The sequence below is a fragment of the Pinus tabuliformis genome, chromosome 9 (assembly GCF_031772625.1).
Source record: "Pinus tabuliformis cultivar Carrire ecotype Pingquan chromosome 9, CPIR1, whole genome shotgun sequence".
Taxonomy (NCBI): Eukaryota; Viridiplantae; Streptophyta; class Pinopsida; order Pinales; family Pinaceae; genus Pinus; species Pinus tabuliformis.
This window is the reverse complement of record NC_142307.1, coordinates 1,966,911,793-1,966,934,111: the sequence shown is the minus strand read 5'-3', so window position 1 is coordinate 1,966,934,111 and position 22,319 is coordinate 1,966,911,793. Positions and strand designations below refer to the sequence as shown.

The 22,319-nt window shown below is 40.8% G+C and overlaps 1 protein-coding gene across 2 annotated transcripts in view; it reads right to left on the bottom strand.

Annotated features, from left to right (window-relative positions):
• Positions 1 to 22,319, bottom strand: part of LOC149156867 (putative pre-mRNA-splicing factor ATP-dependent RNA helicase DEAH4) — a 418,919-nt gene that overhangs the window by 208,101 nt on the left and 188,499 nt on the right. For both annotated transcript variants that reach the window (XM_089438720.1, XM_089438721.1), the window contains exon 11: positions 15,586 to 15,709. In XM_089438720.1, coding sequence (XP_089294846.1) covers positions 15,586 to 15,709 — 124 coding nt within the window. The remainder of the gene's footprint in view (positions 1 to 15,585; positions 15,710 to 22,319) is intronic.

Below are 22,319 nucleotides of genomic sequence, written 5' to 3'. Positions count from 1 at the left end.
ATCACTGCCTCTGGTACACAAGTAATAAAGTCCAACTTGTGGGATATACAGATTCAGATTGGGGTGCCAGTGAGATAGACGGAAGAAGCACAACAGGGGGATGCTTCAGCCTAGGATCTTCCATGGTCTCATGGATGAGCTAAAAGCAGGATATGGTTGCTTTGAGTAGTGCTGAAGCTGAATATGTTGCTGCAAGCGAGGTTTGTCGGGAAGCAGTTTGGCTCGGGCAGTTACTATCAGACTTGTTTGAAGGACAGCTTAGTCGTACATGGATACATTGCAATAATTAGAGTTGCATAAGATTGACAGAAGACTCGGTGTTTCATGCTAAGACTAAGCATATAAACAACAAGTACCACTACATCAGAAGCTTGGTACGAGATGGGGTCGCGGAGCTACATTATCTACCTACAAATGAACATTGCACTATCTACCTACAGATGAACAAGTAGCAGAAATACTAACTAAAGCATTACCAAACAAGAAGCTTGAGTACTTGAGAGGTAAGCTTGGTTTGGTGGATATCACTTCCCTGATTGAGAGGGACTGAGATCAAATAGTTCTTGTCTTTATCGGCCATGCACTAGAGTAGCACTAACAGTCGTAAGTCTTAGTGAAGGCCATAAAGAAAGAATGGAGTTTGAAGGATTGGATAAGCCTCTAGATTGGAAGTTCTTATGGATTGTAGAATCCAAGGAAAGAAGTTGTTGACCAATGCTCATTGAGGATGAGGTAGCGCTTCCAAGATAAGAATATTCGAAGAGGACCGATATTCCTTGAGGATCCAGGTTTGTGAATCCAAGATAAGAATAGTCCTAAAAGGACATACATTATAGACATTCAGATGGGGTATGTGCCTTGAGAGGTTGTGTGGCAGCTCATGTAAAGCCTCCCAGCATAATCCTCATAATTAAAGATGATATTGTCCAACTAAGGCCTTCAAGGACAGTGTTTCTTATGATAAAAATATGTTTGACAACGATGGCTTATCAATCTCACTCTTCTTATGAGAATGCTTCAAGATTGAGATTCCTTGTACCATGAATACCTCCCTACTTAAGAGGGAGTGCTTAAATTTGTAACTAGGTTTGTTCTTCATTATGATGTAATTGTAATCATGACATTGTATAATCTTTATAAAGAAAAAGAAAAAGAAAATTATATTTTTGGAGTATGGGTTTCATACTAGTTTGATTCAAAAGCATGTTCTTCATGCTTTTAGGTCTTCTAGGTCTTTCTAGGTCTTTCTAGGATAAAGAATAATATTGATAATGTCTCATAGTCCCATTTGGCCTCATTGTAATGAATTAAAATATTTATTTTATCAAGGAAAAGCCATGGATAAGCCCAAGACCAAGATCAAGTCGGCTTAAAGGAGGGCTATTCGACCCTCAAGAAAGGCTACATATACAAGGGAGCTCAACCTCATTTGGACACACATCTCAAGCAAGTTCTATCTGCAATAGCGAAGGAGCAGAAGAGTAGTTGCAAGGACGAAGAAGAAGAGCAGAAGTCAAAATTTTTTCAATGAAGCTTCTCTCTTGTCTCACTAGGGTTTGTGACGCTGCCAGTTGCAGGAGGACAAAATTTCGTAACAGTTGCAAGGGGTCGAAATTGCAGGGTTGAAATTATGTTGCAAGGGTCGAAGTTGCAGTAGCCGTGAAGCAGTGTCGAAGTTCTAGAAGTTGTCAAGGAAGATCTTGTTGGGGGTTGGCTTGGGGCTTGTAAGGGTTTGTTGGCTTTGGTATTTGGGTCTTAAAACTCTCTTTTGTAAGCACAGTCTAAATAAGAGAAGAAATTTTTGGGCTTTCCCCTTGGAGGGGTTTTGCCCTTGCTTGGAGCCTACATCTTGTGTACTCTCTCTCTCTTTGTGATCTTCATTGTGTTTGGCAATTGCTTGATGAACAGATTTAAAGAAGTAATAAAAGACCAACTAACATCACAAGTAATTATCAAGATAAGGAAAAATAAGTTATAATCTACAAGTCTCCATATTTTCCAACAAAAACAACAAGTCTAGGATATCAAGAAGCAAGGCAATTACTTCTCTTAGCAACTTGAGTTAAGATTGGATGGAAAGCTAAGTTATTAAACTGACCAATGTGAGATAGATAGATTCAATTAGATCAATATGACAGTTAAGGTGAAATAATAAGAGACTAGTGCCTTAATAACAATGCTCAAATAATTTAAGTAACTTGCATAATGATATATGATATCTCAAGCTACAGGATAAGCAATGTTGCAAGAAGATGTTCGTACAAATAATCAATAGATCAAGATAATCAATTATATGAGCAATATATCGTTTACAAGACAATTGCAAGGAAATAAACTTGTGCTTTCAAGTAAAAAAGATATTTAAAGACAATAAAGTTGAAATGACAAGTACAATAATGTAAAACTTGCAATTATAGATTGAGCTCACAATTCCAATCACCAATGATCAAATGATGGATGAATGCAAGATCTACCTAATGTGAGATGCATGATCTTGGTCAATTTTAATTATATGCCTAATCTAGATGAAAGCCTTCTTCTCAACTATTTTGCAGCAAGTCGGAAACAAGGTTGTAGAAAGATCTACTCGGGAAGGAAGCTAAGGCCTCATTAACGATACCTACCCAAGAGTTCTAGTGACCCAAGTGTCTTCGTTCCTGCAAGGGATTGCCCAAAAGAGAACTGCAAGGTCACTCGTTTTAACCATTGAGTAAGGTTCAAGCTTCTCAAATTGAATATGAAGAAGGTGGTCCTAACATTCTATACAACCAAGCTTATGCCTAGAGGTAAATTTTAAAATGCAAGACTAGATCTAAGATGATAATGCAAATGAATAGAGATTGCTTCAATGTAAGGAGAGTTAAAACACTTATAACCAAGATTATGAAATATCACTTAGAACTCAAGATTATATGGCTTCCAATAGTAAACCAATGAAGCACTTTAGGATTCCTCAGTGAAACAATAACAACAATTCAAATGCCTTTAGTTATAGTGCTTATTAGGATGTTCTTCACTTATATGAAATAACAATTAGAACAAGTGAGAAATTCAATGATATAAGCACAAATAGATAATGGCAAATGAGATTACTAACAAAAGGAACTGAAAAGATGCAATTCAAAGACTAGATCTAACTTATGATATCAATGAGAGAAATAGAAAAAGCATTAGTATTTAACACCAAACCAAGAGAAACTAACTAAGAAGATAGAGGCTCTTCCCTTTTCAATAAGGAAGGGAATACCATTGCACTGAATCCCAAGCCCCCTTCAAGAAAGAATATCGATTTTATTATTAACTTACAAATGAAAAAAAAAAAGCCTCTAGGACAGTGAGAAAGGCTTTTCCAACACTTGAGAGGATTACAATGAATAGCACTCTCAACAATCGACAACTACTCCTCAAGATCACCAAATGCCAAGAGAGGAGGCTATAAGCAAATGAATGATAAAATTCAATGAAGAATGACTTGCACCAGACCTCAAAAACCCGACGGCCTAGATGAATCAGTCCACAAAAGCCCACGGCCTATCAAAGAAAAAGGTTAAAAAAATTATGAAAAGTTATATGATTAATTATGTGTTTCCAAGCCTTAAATCTTCAAATTTCAAATCAGAAGATATGCGGCCTCCTCAAAAGCTCACAGCTAGGAGGAAAGAGCCCTAATAAACCTTACCACTAGCCTTGAAATATGTCTCAAGTGGTCAGCTCCAAGTGGCTAGTCTCAAGCCCAAAAATAAGTGGTAAAACCCTTAGAAAACGTGAGAATAGGTCTACAAAAAATACCAAGGGTTAGTATTAAAAAATGAAAGCAAACAATAGAAGTCCCTGGAGTCATGTGGCTAAGGTAAACAAACCCCAAGAGGCTGCAGCTAGGCTAGAAGGAGGTCAAAAGGCTAGCAGCTAGCCAAAAGAAGGTGTAGGGTCTAAACATGACCCACAAAATATGTTTATAAGCCTACAAAAACAAAATCCAAGTTAGATTTTAAATGAAAATGGAGAAAATAATTAGAAAATTATTTACAAAATTTAAAATCAAAACCCTTGCCAAAAAATCAATTTCTAAAGTGAAAACAAGGGCTTAAACCATAGTCACTTCCTAAGAAAAAAATTCGTTGAACAAATGAAGCCACAAAAATATGGATTGATCTCCTTAAGAGGCCTAGAGAGGACTAAAACCCTTGCGGCCTTGAACAAGGAGGAAGAAAAGTTAGACGGCCCTCTAAAAATGAGACGGTGAGCTAGAAACCCTAGCCGTTTATACTAGGTGAGGGCTAGAGCCTTCAAGAAGTCTATTTCTACTTCATCCCTTGAAAAATCCACCTGCAACAATCAAGAGAGAAACACTCGTCCTTCCTTCAGATCTGCAAAAAAAACAACCTAAAAACCCCAATGGCTATATACAAAATAGAGAAATATGTACAAGGCTTAGAAAATTTATTTAAAAAAATAATTTACAAAATTTACAATGATTTATGGTTCTTATAAGCAGATATATTCAATTACTGCACAAATAGATTAAAAATAGATAAGTGAAATAATTTAATAGGTGAGCAATAGCCAAGACCTTTGCAAAACAAATCGCTAGATAAGCCTTGAAATTTAACAAAGTGGGCTCTTAAGCTTTCTTGTCTTGGGAGTTGGTTGGTTTAACCGACGACTTCCCCTCACGCCCAAGATCTGAATACCATAAAGTCTCTACACACTTAAGATCAAGTTATTAGATCACTAGAGGTTAGATAACACAATAAATCTCAAGAACTAGAGATACCTGCTAGCTCAATCAACTTAATATGTTTCTCTAAACCCAATAATTAATGCAAGATACCTGTGCAAATAATTAATCCAACAACTGGCTAATGAAATAATAACTTTTAAAATTTTAAATTCAATAGAGCATTAAGAACATGATTTAGAAAAATATTACCACAAGAAGCAAAAGAGGAACACCACCATGAATAAACCCCAAAGACTTCTTTATTATTCCAGAAAAAATATTACAGACAAGCAGAATTGACTCCGAGCTCGATTACAAGTTTTTTCACGATTAAATGAGGAGCAAATAACTTCCTTATATAGAAAAAATGAGAGCATAAGACCCCTCCAAGTGGAAAAACGGTTAGTTCCCTTGATTACTATTGCACAAATCTCCAAAAAAAATCAAATTCCTTGATTGCTAAGCTAGATGGACCAAGCTTTGACTTCTAGGTGGTTTTGGACCACTGGAGAATCTTCAAAAAATAGAATTCTCGAAATTCCATCATTCAACATCACCACCTGGACAAAAAAAATTGATTTCCTTGAGAAATTAATTCTTTTTGGCCCAACCAATTCTTTGAGTGGGGCTTTCTGCCTTGGAAATGTGACCTTTATCATATTTTTGACTTGATTCCTTTCGGGAAAGGTCCTCAATATTTTTTTGATAATTTTTCCACTTAAAAGAAAATTCTCTCATTTTAATTTTTTGACCAATTTTCAACTTAATCATTTCGACATTTTTCACTAGAAAGTAAAATAAATGACTCAAAAGGGGATTTACACATATTTTCCACCCTCAAAGTGTGTCTAGATAGAAAGCCTAGGAGTTGTGGTGTAAAATCAATTACTCATACCCCTTACTACTTCTATAAACGACACTTTTACATCGAGTATTACATATAAATCCCATAAATAAGGGGAAAATTACAATTAAAACATGACCTCTAGACACAAACAAATTCTGCGACACTTGACAGATGATACAGTATGATAATTTACATAGACTCGATACCACTAGGACTTACCTAAGACCTTACCATTGAGCGCCACTCTAGCTTTGGGGTATGTGTGGGAGAAAAACTTTGCCAATTATAAGGGTTGGAAAACGTGAATAATTGGCGGAGGATAAAAACTCCCTAGAGTGAAACTCTTTACTAAGAATCATCAACTTACCTAGATGTTTTACATGGTTTAATAGACATACTAGAATCATTTCTACAATAAAATCCCATAGGGATACAGAATTTGGGATTACAATAACAATCTGGAAGTTGCAAGATGATGATGACTTTGAAAAATGTCACCCACTGACATGTACTCTGTATCTTAGGGTAGTTGACACATATGGTCAACAAACCCTTACATGCTCTATAAATGAGAATTTTTGCTTATTTGTGTATAAATGGTTTGGATTCAGATGGATGCACATGAATATAAGTGGTTTTCTTTAAAATCTGAATACTTTGTGTTTTTGGTTGACCAATTTTTGGTCCAGTTTTTTTACTGGCTCCAGTCCATGTAATATTCCTAATTAGCTATGGCTAATTGGAATATTCGATTTTGTTCAATTTTTGCCTTCTATAGTTATTTGTAAATAAAAAAGTGAGGAAGGGGAACATAACTCACTTCAGAATAAAAAGTCACTTCCTAGGTAGCACAATGTTGTGACTTAAAGGGGAGCCAAGGGGGCCAAAGGGGGACGCAGAAATGGAGCCCACGCAGACACATGGAGGAACTGCACAGGAGGAAAAGAACACGTGGCAGGAAGGGAATCACGCAGGAGGAGATCAACCTAGGGATTGTGAGAGGCAGAGGCTATAAAATAGATAGGAGGCCCCTCATTTTGGATCATTCAGTTATGTGCATTTTGAGCTAGTCGTTTTGACTTCTAAGCACGCTGGCTATTTAGCTAGTCTGCAGCACTGTTTAGTACATTGAGTGTCTCCGTTCGGAGATCTCACCCTTAGCCCTGGGGGACTTCGAATGCCTGCTCGGGCAAGGTATTTCCTTTGGTGTTTCAACAATAGTTTCATCAGCATTCCAGCAGCAGTTTTAGCAGCGTTTTGGACTGTGCAGCACTGGGAGAGGGACGCAATTCTATTTGGTTGTTGTGCTGGATTGGGGTTTACAGGTGGAGTTATGAGGGGAGATTGAGCAGGGGTCTAGCTCTTGTCTCATTGGAGGATTTTGGCAGGGTTTCAGGTAGTGTTTCAGGCAGAGTTTAGAGGGGTTTTCTTTAGTGGCAGCGCAGGGCATTGAGGAACTGCGTAGAAGCCCAAGAGGGTGCTTTTCGAGGGTCGGCCATTACAGGAAAGCTTTCTGGGTTTTTCTGGGTTTCTTGTGTAGAGCCCAAATCCAGAGTTTCAACTTTTTCCGAGGAGGGAAGCAGCCCCAAATCATCATTTTTTTTCTAGCAGCAGCAACAGCACATCAGCGGCATCCACGCAGAGAGGCCATTCTTGTCATTCTGAGAGTATTTCTTCACTTGCCTTGTGCAAATCGAGGTGCCATCTTTCTAATCACCTCTTGTACTCATTTTATTACTCAGTATAATAAAATGGCTTAGCATTTCTCGCTGCATTTCTTGTGTATCTGCTTATATTTCCGGTTCACATTATTATATGTCGTTCCACTATTATTTTATCACTTCTAGGTTATTATATCATTTGCACACATTTGGTTGGAGTTTTTGCTGGGGTTTGAGAATATTCTGGGTTAGGAATATTACAGTGGTATCAGAGCATAGATCTAGCTCAGCCTGTGGAGCTAGCAATCTATGACACCAAGGGAAAAACCCTACATTTGTTACAGATGTACGAGGTATAGAGACATTGGATGTAGGTTGGGGAATACCTACGGGGAGGGAGACTGTGTTCTTGTGGTGGACGCAGAACAGGTGGAGTCTGTGGTAGACGCAGAACAGAGGGAGCCAATAGTAGACGCAGAATAGATGGCCGACGAGGACGGGAAGAGATTTGCGGATATGCTCCTCAAATCAGTGCAAGATCTGTCGAGGCAGATTGAGGTGATGGGGTAGAGATTCACGGCAGTAGAGGCCAGATAGCGTGAGAGCCCACGAGTTTTTCAGATTGGTGAGGGATCAGGTGCATCCCATCACTTGCCAGAGCAGCGTGATACTGCGCAGCAGGTGGCCTCACATGCCCCTACACGCTCTACCATGCCCACTTTCTTAGGAGCAGACACGGGGGTCGTAGCCCAGCAGGAGGCAGAGCCCAGACATATGGACGATTATTTTGCATAGTACCAAGCCTATGGGCAGGGGTTCAGGGAAGCCCTCTCATTCAGAGATTTTGTTCAGCTCCAGCGGGATAGCAGACCCCACGACCATCACAGAGGGTATCGGCATTACCATGATGGCGACACCCATTGTGCAACGAGTAGATTCCACTTGCCTACATTTGATGGCTCATCAAACAGTTCGGCAAAGTCTTGGGTAGAGAAGCTGGACATTTATTTCCAGCTTAACCAGATGTCGGAGGCGGAGGCCATCGAGGTGGCAACATTGCATTTGGATGGCAAGGCCCAGGATTGGTGGTTTCATGGGGATGGTTACACTGGGGCACTCCACAATGACGACATATGTCGAGTTTACCAGGAGACTGATGGAGCGATTTGATCGGAGGAGCAGCATTTCGTTGAGCTGACGAGGCTCAAACAGACAAGGAGCCCAGAGACCTACATTGCAGATTTCTTGAGGGTTTCTGTGATGGTGCCACACCTATCCACAACACGGAGGGTCTATATGTATGTTGAGGGGTTAGCAGAGCCACTTCGGGGTCTAGTCCAACCCACTAGACCAGCCACACTCCAGGACGCTATCAACAGGACCCGGGACTTACAGGATTTCATACCCAGGACCCGGACACCTTACCCCCAGAGACAGACTTTCCAGTCTAAGGGGAAGGACGTGAGGATTCCACCTCCAAAGGGGAATCCAGGACGAGTACAGCTTGATGATGATGCCAGGAGGGAGCTGAAGAAGAAGCGGTTGTGCTTCACATGTCAAGAACCATGGGCACCGGGACATAGATGTGCTGCTGGTAAAGCACATTTTATTGAGGTCTTCTCCAAGAGCAGTGAAGAAGAGGATGACGAGGATGATGGGGAAGCAGGAGCTATCCATGCCATACAGGGACCTTTACCACCTCCACCACCAGCAACAGGAGGTGCATCATTTGCACCTACCGGAGGGGCCCTTGTAGCATTGCGAGGAGTACCCAAATATCTGACACTACGAGTACGGGGGACAGTACGTGGCCAGCGAGTATCAGTTTTGGTGGACAGTGGGGCGAACCACAACTTCATCGATGCCTAGATGGTTGAGCGGAGAGGTATACAGACAGAGAGCTTCGATGGGATTTCAGTCTTGGTCCCAGGAAATTAGACCATGACATGTGCTCGATATGTTCCAGCGCTTTCAGTGACGATGGGCACCTACACGTTGACTGACCACTTTTTTGTGGTCGATATTCCGGACACCAACATGATACTGGGTGTTTAGTGGCTTATCACTCTAGGGAAGGTCACGACGGATTGGAAGACCGTAGAGATGGAGTGGGATGATGAGAAGACAGGGAGGCATGAGAAGATACGGGGACAGCACACATATCCGCCTCAGACTGTGTCGGCTCATTGGATGGAGGCAGTCTTCCGAAAGGGAGAAATAAAGTGGACAGTGGAGCTGCGTACATCAGAGGCAGGGACTATAGGGCAAACGATGCATCCAGAGATCCAGTCCATCCTTGATCAATATGCCATAGTGTTTGGAGAGATTCCACCAGGACAGCCACCAGATCGAGGGTTTGAGCACACTATCGAGCTTGAGCAGGGCATCCAGGCAGTGATCACCACCCCCTATAGGCACCCCAAGGCCTATTGGGACGAGATTGAGCGGGCTATCCAAGAGTTGTTGGCACTTGGGCACATTCGACCGAGCACGAGTCCTTTTGCTTCTTCTGTGTTGTTGGTGAAAAAGGACGGTACATTGATGATGTGCATTGATTACAGTGCCCTGAACAAGAGGACACTGAAGAATAGGTACCCCATACCCAGGATCGATAAGTTGATGGATGAGTTGAGAGGAGCACGGTTCTTCTCAAAGATTGATTTGAGATCAAGGTACCATCAGATTCGCGTGAGGGCGCAGGACATTCCCAAGACCGCCTTCAGATGTCACTATGGGCACTTTGAGTTTTTGGTGATGCCCTTCGGGCTAACCAACGCCCCAGCTACATTCCAGTCTTGCATGAATCACATCTTCCGTAGTCACTTGAGGAAGTTTGTGTTGGTGTTCTATGATGATATACTCATTTACAGCAGGACATGGGAGGAGCATCTCCAGCATATTGAGACAGTATTACACATCTTGGAGGAGCAGCAGTTTTATGCCAAGCTCTCCAAATGTGAGTTCGGGTTGACAGAGATGTTATACTTGGGACACATCATTGGAGTGGACGGAGTGAGGGTCCACGAGGAGAAGATTAGGGCCATTAGAGATTGGCCGGAGCCGAGAAACGTGACAGAACTTCGAGGATTCATTGACATGTATACTTACTACCGGAAGTTCGTCAAAGGTTTCTCACAACTTGTTGCACCCTTGACAGATTTGACGAGGAAGGGGGCATTCAGTTGGTCGGATACATTGCAGCGAGCCTTTGATAGGTTCAAGGAGGTTATGAGCAGCTGCACGGTGCTTGCATTGCCAGATTTTACGCAGCCATTTGTTTTGGAGTGTGATGCATCGGGAGAGGGGATGGGCGCAGTATTGATGCAGGGAGGTCACCCTATAGCCTTTGAGAGCCGGAAGCTCCTTCCGCAAGAGAGGTTGTATTCTATATACGACAAGGAAATGCTGGCCATCATGCATGCATTGGCTAAGTACCGGCAGTATTTGGTGGGGAACAGGTTTAGGGTGAGAACTGATCACAACAGCCTCAAGTTCTTTTTGGAACAGAAGCAGTTGCAGGAGAGGCAGCAGAAGTGGATCAGTAAGATCCAAGCCTATGACTTTGACATTGAGTATGTCAAGGTTAAGAACAATGTGGTAGCAGATGCCCTTTCACGTAGACCAGCTACGTTGTCTCTTATGAGTTTGGATACAGACCGGAGGGCTCGACTCTTAGTAGAGTACTCCAAGGACAGGTTTGCATGTGAGATTTTGGACGGGCAGGTGGCAGATGACAGGTTCAGGGTGATCGATGAGATCATCTGTTACAGGGATCAGATCTTCTTGACTGAGGGATCTCAGCTCAAGGAGAAGATACTCTAGGCATCACATGATTCACCATTGGCAGGCCATCAGGGGTTTACCAAAACCTACAGGGCCATTAGAGAGAGGTTCTCCTGGAAGGGTCTCAAGGAGGACATACTCCGACATATCAGGGAGTGCGATGTTTGCCAGCGGAACAAGGGAGAGATGAGCCATCCCGCGGGTTGATTGCAGCCGCTACCCATTCCAGAGGGGAAATGGGAGAGCATTTCGATGGACTTCATCACAGGATTGCCCACAGTACAAGGAAAGGATTATATCTTTGTCGTCGTTGACCGACTAACAAAGTACGCACATTTCTTTGCCATATCCGCACACTACACAACAGCACAGGTGGCCGAGCTGTTCTTCAGAGAGATCTTCAGGCTACATGGTCTTCCTAAGACCATCGTCAGTGACAAGGACACCCATTTCATGGGCGGGTTTTGGCTGGAGCTTTTCCGGTTGGTGGGGACGGAGTTGACTCCGAGTACCAGTTATCACCCACAGACGAATGGGCAGACGGAGATAGTTAACAAGTGGCTGGAGGGCTACTTGCATAACTATGTCAGTGGGCAGCAGCGAGCATGGCTGAAGTGGTTGCATATGGGGGAGTACTGCTACAATACTTCACATCACATGTCCATTGGTATGTCACCATTCTATGCTTTATATGGGTATCATCCTTTATCTTTTGTCGACGTGATGTTTGGTGATAGCAGGGCTCCTAGAGCCAAGATTTGGATCTAAGAGAGCCAGGATATCCTCCGAGCTCTCAAGGATAACATGGCTACAGCGCAGAACTAGCAGAAGTTGTATGCCGACAGGGGTCGGGTGGAGAGGCAGTTCGAGGTAGGGGACATGGTCTACCTACGATTACAGCCATACCGACAGTCATCACTGAAGCAGAAGGGGGCTGAGAAGCTCAAGCCCCGCTTTTATGGGCCATACAGGGTGATACACAGGATTGGACAGGTTGCATATGAGTTGGAGCTACCCCAAGGCAGCAAGATTCATAACATTTTTCATGTATCATGCCTAAAGAAGGCATTGGGGCAGCAGGTGACCGTGACAGATGAGCTACCACCCATGGATGATGAGGGGCATTTGGTATTGCAGCCGGAGGCTATCATTGACACTAGGGAGAGGCAGCTGCGGAGCAGGACGGTCCGGGAATTCTTGGTGAGGTGGAAGAATTTGTCGGATGAGGATGCCACTTGGGAGAGTGAGAAGATCTTACAGCATCCATCACTTCAATTGCTTGAGGACAAGCAACATTTTGCCGAGGGAGACTGTAATATTCCTAATTAGCTATGGCTAACTGGAATATTCGATTTTGTTCAATTTTTGCCTTCTATAGTTATTTGTAAATAAAAAAGTGAGGAAGGGGAACATAACTCACTTTAGAATAAAAAATCACTTCCTAGGTAGCACAACGTTGTGACTTAAAGGGGAGCCAAGGGGAACAAAGGGGGAAGCAAAAATGGAGCCCACGCAGACACATGGAAGAACTGCGCAGGAGGAAAAGAACATGTGGCAGGAAGGGAATCACGCAAGAGGAGATGAGCCTAAGGATTGTGAGAGGCAAAGGCTATAAAATAGATAGGAGCCCCCTCATTTTGGATCATTCAGTTATATGCATCTTGAGCTAGTCATTTCGACTTCTGAGCAAGCTGGCTGTTTAGCTAGTCTGCAACACTGTTTAGTGCATTGAGTGTCTCCATTCGGAGATCTCACCCTTAGCCCCGGGGGACTTCGAGTGCCTACTCGGGCAAGGTATTTCCTTTGGTGTTTCAATAATAGTTTCATCAGTATTCCAGCAGCAGTTTTAGCAGCGTTTTGGAGGACTGCGCAGCACTGGGAGAGGGACGCAGTTCTGTTTGGTTGTTGTGTCGGATTGGGGTTTGCAGGTGGAGTTATGAGGGGAGATTGAGCAGGGGTCTAGCTCTTGTCTCATTGGAGGATTTTGGCAGTGTTCAAGGCAGAGTTTAGAGGGGTTTTCTTTAGTGGCAGCGCAGGGCATTGAGGAACTGCACAGAACCCCAAAAGGGTGTTTTTCGGGGGTTGGCCATTCCAAGAAAGCTTTCTGGGTTTTTCTAGGTTTCTTGTATAGAGCCCGAATCCAGAGTTTCAGCTTTTTCCGAGGAGGGAAGCAGCCCCAAATCATCATTTGTTTTCTAACAGCAGCAACAGCATCCACGCAAAGAGGCCATTCTTGTCATTCTGAGAGTATTTCTTCACTTGCCTTGTGCAAGTCAAGGTGCCATCTGTCTAATCACCTCTTGTACTCATTTTATTACTCAGTATAATAAAATGGCTTAGCATTTCTCGCTGCATTTCTTTTGTATCTGCTTATATTTCCAGTTTACATTATTATATGTTGTTCCACTGTTATTTTATCACTTCTGGGTTATTATATCATTTGCACCCATTTGGTTGGAGTTTTCGCTGGGGTTTGAGAATATTCTGGGTTAGGAATATTACAGTCCAGTTTTGACCGGTTCTCGGTCTAAGAGGTTTACCAATTCGATGACTGGTCTAGTTCTAATAACATTGTTGGAAAGTAATTATCAGATTAGAAGATCGGTTTCTCTTACAGGAAATCAACACTATGAACAACAACCCTATGATTGAACCATCTTGTGTCTAAACTCTAAGTGAACCATACTCTAACTTATGAAAATTGTCTCTAAAAACTTACTCTGAACACTAGCCTCTCTGAAATCATACTCTGAACACCAAACTAATGAAGTAAATTGGCTCCCAAACCTTCAATTTGCAAAGGAACAAATTTGGGGGTTAACAAGACCTAACCCCTAAGGCATCATGCATAAATTCCACAAAATCCATGTCTTGTTCCTCAAAATACTATAAAATATTACAAAGATAGCATTCCACGGAAAACACCTCACAAAATAGTAAAATAATAAACTTGTTAAAGGACTTGATAACATTTGAAGTGCACACTTTGTTGATTTCTGGTAGCATTGGATGTTCTCTAGCCTTGAAATTTGGAGGAGAGGCTAAGGCACATGAGATCTCCAAGACCTAGAAATCATTTTCAGAAATTCCACCCGGATGAAGAGTTATTAAAATAATTAATATTTTTAATGGGTTACTAAGTCTAAACTTACGAAAATAAAAATATTAATCGGTATTAATAAAGATAAGGGTAAGAAGCTTCTAAGAGATGAGGTCAAGTCTGTTTTAATCTTCGCTGATGATTAGGGACTTAATCTCGGTCGTTGATTCGTCAACAGGAAAGGGATAAGAGAAGACTTGAGGATCATTTGGAGACACACCGGAAGATACTCAGTATCTCAAGGAAAATCGATTCTCAAGTAGAGGAGATTGATTTTAGAGGGAGAGTTGCAGGGTGGAGAAAGAGGAGGGCATCAGCAGCAGGCAGTGACAGAGGAGGAGGTGACACAGGGACAGTGGGAGATACCACACAAAGAGACGCAGTCCAAAGGAGAGACGCAGAGCTTGCGAGGGCTGGCGCAGAGGTACGCAGAGCCACTCAGAGCCATGCTAGGCCATGTAGAGTGACGTAGGGGTGACGCAGAAGTGGGAGCAGGGTCTCCAAAGTGTCATAATTTCTCAAAGGAAAAGTCTCAGGTGTTTTCTTTCAGTTTCTCTGTAAATCATTCCTTGTAAAAGCAATTGTTGCTGAAGATTAATAAAGCCCTCATTTGCTGCACCGGTTTTCCCACATTGGGATTTTCCGGGGACAATTGTCCAAAAATAACTATGTTGATGTGATTGGTTCTTGTGCATGTATTTTTTCTCTGGGTAATTGTGTGATAACTACAGTCGAATTTATTTTAATATTTACTAAAGGGATTTCGTAAATAACTTATTGTGAATAATAACTAGGTGAAATAAATCAGTTGTTGCAGTAGTAGAATTTCAGTTTAGAAATTTTCACAGACTAGGGAAGTAACAGATTACACTTCCACTGCATGACTGTCTTCCCCTCCAAGGAGAGAAATTTGCCATTTTCAATTCACCTCGTATAATTGTTTCTCATAATTGCTTTGTTTAGTATGCCTACATTATAAATTTGTTTCTTGCTTATTTAGAAAGTAATACAAAGGATAATTTATGTCAAAATCAAACATATGCAATTGCAGGTTCTTAATCTCTTGACAGAAGACAAAAAGATTATGATTTTAATGATATCACTCAAAGATACGAGTTGTTAACTTTACATATCCCGGCAACAATGAACAAGACACATCTTACATAACTTCCAACACCTAATCTTTAACACGTGGCTAAACTAATCAAGTCATTATAACATATGTTAATCACGTCATGACATAATTTTAACATAAGGTGACATTATAAAATTCATTAAATTAGATTATGGTACAAGGTATGACCAGTATAACATATTTATTCTAATAATTTTAACATATGGAGTGAATAACCTTTCCAAGACCACTAAATGTGACTAAATTTTATCCTTTCTTTATAGCTTTTACCTTAAGAAAATTATATGAAACTTTACTAAAAGATGGTCCACACTCCAAGTGTCAGAGAGAGAGAGAGACCTGTTTGTCGAGGAGAATACATTTTCACATGATAGCATTGCTGCGACCGTCAAAGTTTGAGATAAGCAACCCATCTCATTTGCTGCTATCAGAGCCCTTGCAAGTGAAGGTTCCAATGGAAGCTCTGTTGAAAGATGAGTTCAAATATACAGATATCCATTAGGCAAAGAAGAGATCAGTCCTAAAGTTTCCTAGTTGTTAACAATATATCGGATATCGCATCTGCAGAGACAAAATTAGGCATAACATTTCCATGTAACAAACTACACCCAATAAACAGGAACCTGAAGAGTTGAATATCTATAGTAATAACCTTAGATTTTTTCTTTGCCCAGAGTACCCAGAGTGAGTTAAAATTCTATGTCTTATACCAATAATGCTACCCATACAATAAGGATTCTCCACTCTACATAACAGAATAATACTGCACTCAATATCCTATATTTAGCAACCCAAAAGAAAAGATTTAAGCCAATTAGGCATTCAATATTTAAAAAAATGTAGAAATGAGACAAATCGAACAAAGTAAACTTAATCTTCCTGACAACCTTTCAATTGACATGGTAACTTTTCTAGATCAAGTAGATTTGTTTACAGTGGTTAATCCTCTTGAATTGGTGCTATTAGAATATCAACATAAACATGATGAGGCCAAATTAATTCCACTGAAAAAACCAAAGAATTGTAGAGGAAAGAACTATAACAATTGATAGCAAATATAACTCCAACTTACTTATATTCTTAGTTTTGTAACAAGTCTTTCTCTGATTTTGTATAAACAACATAAACAAAAAAAAGACATTATCAATAAACAAGAAATAGATATGAGAATGGATGACATATATTTTAAATTGTCAATGATGCACTTTAAATCTAATGCCTACATCTTTTGAAGGTGGTCAGGTGTAGCCTGTTACCACCTTTTACTCCTTTTAGCTGGGGTACCTACAGTAAAGTTTTTTATGTACACAGCAGTTTCCAGCATGTCACTTCCCCCCTCTATGGCCTAGTTGCATTCTGAACTTTGGGGCTGTCACCACAAAGTCTAGCAAGGCTAGTGCAAAGCCCCCACTAGGAAAGTCTAGACCTTATGGCAACAAGAGATCAGCCACCACCGTCACCTCAGTGGCATATCTCCAGCTGTTTAGTGGTGAATTAAATTCCACAAGGGAGGCTTCACTATATGGATCACCTAATGCAGATTCAACAAGGACTTAAGATGAAGCAAGATCTATGATTGGATAAGGTATTAGCATAGCATAAAAGGCTAAGTAATCTTTACCAATGTTCAAGTACGTGTTGGAATTTGGTTGTCATTGACGTCAACCCAAGCAGCAGCCAAAAGAAGCCTCGCTTTCGATCAAGACAATGACAAGGAAGATAACTGGTTTTGCGAGTAAGACCATCAGCATTTGATTGTCCTCGCCATGCCGATCCCAACGATAGGTGGCGCGCCAAATAACTCCTCACGTTTGGGGAGATATACCTTGTCAAATTAGGAGCCCTGAATGTGTGGTTATGGTTATAGGATTAAAAACTGGCTGCTCTGAACCAGAAACCGGTCAAACCGGATGGTTCATTGGCCAAACCAACCAGACCGGTCAAAAAACTCGGTCAATTGCCCTCATTCTCCCTTTTTTAGACAAACCAGGCATAAACCAGCTGATTCATTGCCAAGCCGACCGTGGAACTACCAGAGGCATTCTTGGAGGCTTGTGAAATGGTTTGGAGAGAAAATAAGGGTTGTTTCCCTCAAAAAACAACCCCTCCAAGCCAATAAAAGGAGGTCTCCCATCTCATTTGCCTCACACATCTCATTTAGAGTTTTTGTGAGCTTCATTGTGAGCTTGGAGACTGTTAAACTTTTGTTGGAGTAGTGAACAACAGAGAGTTTGAGCTAAGTAGTAGCCACCATGCCTCCAAAAGCCAAGGATACAGCATGGGCTCATTATGATATGATTGATGGCAAAATGGTCTGCAAATATTGACATAAATCTACTGAAGGACGGGGTATTAAAAGGGTCAAGCAACACTTGGCTAGGATAGGAGGCCATGTAAAGCCATGTGGAGCACCAAAGGAAGTAATAGGGCATATTAGGGTAGAATACCTTTAGAAGTTTGAGACTCAAGTCTCTAAGCCAACAGAGAAATCTGTGACTCAAGCAGTTGCAAAGTTTGGGAGTCAAGACTCAACCAACTGAGCTTGATCATAATGAAAAGTTTCAACTTTCAAGTGAAAATCCTGATCACTAATATCATATATGTAGACTTGTAGTAGGCCAATGGCCCGATAGCTTGTAGGCTTTGTTTTTGGACTCTAGAGACCATTTAGAGCCTCATTGATTATATAGTTTGTTGTTGATATGTATTGCACTTGGAGCCATTTTGATATATTCAACTTTACATGGTATATGGATGAGCAAACTTAGCATATTTTGTGTCTCTTGGTTTGGAATCATGGTTTTAAATATTAAAAATAGTTATTTTCATTAAAAATTAATTATTTCATGTGGTTTACTAAAACCGGTTCATTCAGATCTAACCAGTCTCGGTTTGACTGGTTCCGGTTTGAACCCTGGTTTATTAGGTGAACTGGTCCGACCACTGGTTCCAGTTTCCAATACTATGGTTATGGTCCCCAAATTGAATGTTAAAAGGCAGCTTGATGATTGCTTAAATATAGGCTTTAATTTCAAGAAATTTTAATTAAATTGTGTGGGTCTTATCAACCCTTAAATTCAGGAATATCCTAGCCCAAATTGCCTGGCTAATAATTCAAAAAATTGAAGTTCAGGTCGGCTCCACAAGCAATGAATTTAAACATTCAAATTTGAATTTTGATTCGGATTGGCTCCTTGTTTAATGGGCAAGTCAGACCCCTCTTGAAGACCCCTCCTCTATATATAATGGTCGGATTTCTCAAGAAGAGTATCAATTCATTCAAGCAAACATCTATCTTTTTTTCTGAAATACTGAGGCCAGAGTAGTCATGAGTATCTTCAGCAGAGGGCTGAAGTTTCTTAAAATTTCTTCTGGGCTTAACAGTTGTACACCTGTGAGAATTTGTTCGCAAAGGCAGAATTTCATATCGGACTGTCTGAGGACTAAATCTGGCATCTCGGTTCATCTTTTGGGTTGGTTATACGCTAGTTCTGAGGGCTAAGGAGACAAGTGTAACGACTAATTTCCAAGATCTATGCAAAAGAGTTTCGTGAATTTTATATTTTTGGTCCTGATTTGATGAAGGAAGTCTGAAACTGTGTGAAGGACAAGTTTGGATTCATTTGGAATGAGACAAAATTATATTTCGTGGCTACAGTGCATTTGAACCCTAAATGATTACACCTGTGAACTGAATAATTCACCAGTGCCTATGCATTCCGAGATCAATGTGTGTGGCTAGTGTGCAATCTGGCAGGTCGTGTCATCCCTGTGCATTTCAGATTTGCTATGTCGTGATTAGAACAAAGTTTACATACACACACACATTGCAATTGGCTGCCTGCGTGAGGTAAGAAAATGACAGTGTGATCTGAGCATCGCATTACCAGTAAGGCGCATAATTAATAACGCTAAATATCTGAGAATTCAAGCAGTGATTGGTTTGCGGCTGTAATGTTTTGAAGGAACAAACCTGTGAGTGGTTTGCGCATAGTTGGAATGCAATCTCAGTATCGTAAGAATGTTTAGACACTGTGTGATAATCGTTGGCAATCTGAAGAGTTATGTGCAAACTCTTGTGTAATCCCAATGAGGAACAACCCAGATATGGAGAATCTTAGTCAGAGCGTTCAGGGCAAGTGGAGGCTTGCTGAGGCAGGGTGGTGCATGGCGGAGATTGGAGTCTCCTTCAGGTTGGAACCTGACAACGCTTCAGGGTAGTTGGGTGGTGCTAAGGCAAGTTGGAGCTTGCAGGGTGTTGACGCATCCTTTCAATTGGAGCTGATAAAACTAGGGTGTTGGAGGCTGGAGCCTCCTTCCAATTGGAGCTGGTAAATCAGGGTGTTGGAACTTGGAGCATCCTTTCAAATGGAGCTGATAAATTAAGAGGTTGGGGCCTCGTTCTAGTTATTGCTGGAGAATCTTGGAAGTTGGAGGTTCATGTTGTTGTAATTTTTCAAGGCATGTTAAAAGTGTTCGGTGGTTTTTTGCCTGGAAGGCTTTCCACCAAAAAAATCTTCTGTATTTGTGTATTTGAGTGATGTCGTGTTGATTTATGTTTCGATTTGATAATAATGATAATTAATGCTCTGAAGTTTAAAATTAACTAATTGAAGTGAAATATTGATTCACCAATTAACTAATTAAACTGAAATACTAATTCAGCCCCCTCTCGGTATTTCCAACAGTACTCTATCCTTAGACCTCTTAAATAGATTAGTAAGTTGTTATAAGTTATAGGGTTTGAGAGATATTAATTAATATGACATGCAATGTCATATAAGTTTATACCATCTAGAAGAAATATGATATATCCCTTCAAGCATAGATCAATAAATGAATGAGGCTATCAATTGTGTTAGCAAAGTTCAAGATATGCAGTCGAGTTTTTATGGCTGAATCATGCATAAAAACAACAATAAAAGAGATGATATCAGCCCCAATTATAGGGATTTACCATCCAATTAATGCTAAATTTTACCTATTTCAAGTAATTAAACGCAATCCCTAAATAACACATCAAGAAAAATTATTATTTAGCCCAATTTCAAGAAACCCCTAACCCTAGCCCTACACACAGAAATTAGAGAGAAGAGAGAGAAAAGATTGATCAACACCTACCAAACTATTGTCTTGATCTAATTGTGTAATGGAATCTTTCAGGATAAATCCAATGAAGCCAGCCCTGATGAAGAGGGTGAGAGAGAGTCGCTTCTTACAAACCCTAGCGACTTCCTTAGACAAGAGATTTTAATTTTTAAAGTCAAGGAATGCACATATCAAAGTTCCCTTGAAGGATTCAAGGAAAACACTTTTACATACCATATAGAATCAAGATTTCAAGATAAATATTGCAATTTTAACATGACTCACATAGAAACCCTAATTTACATAAGATAGCATGCAAAAGGGAAGAAGATAAACAATAAACTTGCAAAATTCCATAACATTTTTTTCAATCAATCCCAAAAAAGCCTCCACATACAAAATTCATTCTCAAAAAGCAATTCGCTCCATAAATCTATATTGTGGCCAAGTAGAAAAGACAATAATAGCTAAAGATGATGATGAATAAGTGAATGGCATTCCCTTCTTTTATATGAGGATGACCAAGTCTCCTGTCACTAATTTAACAAGCAAAAGCCCCAAAACAAGTTTACTTGAGTGTTCAACTCGGTCAAAGGTCACAAGCTAACCTTGAGATAGCTCTAAAACATAATAGTATGCCAAAAATAACCCACGTGTGGAAACAAAGTAACCTCCACCATGACATCATCCTCCAATGTGGGAAAAAATGCATCAAGGAAGTGAGGCAATGATCCAAGAGAGCTTCTCACACCAAGAAAACCTCAAAGTACAAGTATAAACCTCTAAAAAGTACCTTCTCCACCATGACATGATGTGCCTATGTCACCCTTCCAAGGCATGTACCGGTGAGGTGGCACCATTAAGGGTCAATGTTTGCATCAAGGAGCCATGTACTAGCCCTCCCAAGTCATAATAGTGATAACCTTCCTCATCTAGGCTTCGGAACAACGCATCATCCATAATGCAGGGTCAAGGCCTTTCTCGAGGCGTCCTAGGTCCATCTAGATACATTATCAAATAATCCAACACCCAAGATTTCAAACTCAGTATTTCACCAACTGGAGGCACATCAAGAGGTGTAGAAGCATGTGGCATTTTCTCAAGGCCCAACACTCATCTCTGGAGAGGGGCAACGTTGGGGCCAAAAATTCATATCTTTTATCAAAACAAGCATTGTACCCTTTGGAAAGTGTTGAAGATGAGTCAAGCTATCCTCCAAAGGATCTTTGTTGCATCTGTGATAACACTTGAATAAAACCTCTCAAGATCAAGTGAAATCAACTTCAATGGGGAAATAAAACCATTAAAGCATCATATTGGGCCATATCTAATGTTAGACGCATAAAAATACTTCACACAAAACTCACCTTCAAAAGTTTAAATAGCTCAAGGCCTATAAGCAAGTTACCTCACTTATGCTAAGGATGATTAGGCCAACCACCCTATTTCATGTTTCTAGTCCCCAAGGGGAATGACATGTCCAAGATTGACACATCAATCCAGAGGTGTCTGCCATATGGTGCTCGTGAACTGAGAGAGACTTCAAGGAAGATGTCATAACGATGGAACCAACAAATGGGGGCCAACATCCAAATTGTATTTATGTAAGGAGGCAGCAATCATGGTTGCACGAATTATCCTTGATGTCGCCTGATTCCACACCAAAGGTTAGCATGGAGAATGTCTCTAGCTCCATTTGGTGTGGCCCTAGGGACATGCTAAGAGTTGGGGCTGTCACCTAATTCCCAACTCCTCCGTCTAAGCTCTCTCTTAGATGAAGCCAAGGGGGGTAGACGCTAAAGGAAATCTAAGGTTTGGTTGGTAAGACGAAACAAGTTCTAGGAGATCAAAGATTAATTAATCAAGATACACATCAACCATCAAATTAAACTTGCAAGTTCTTCAGCAAGTAAATGATATAACCATGAGCATGTAAAGCAAATAGATGAACAATGATATCACAATAGAGAATGGAAATAAAAAGA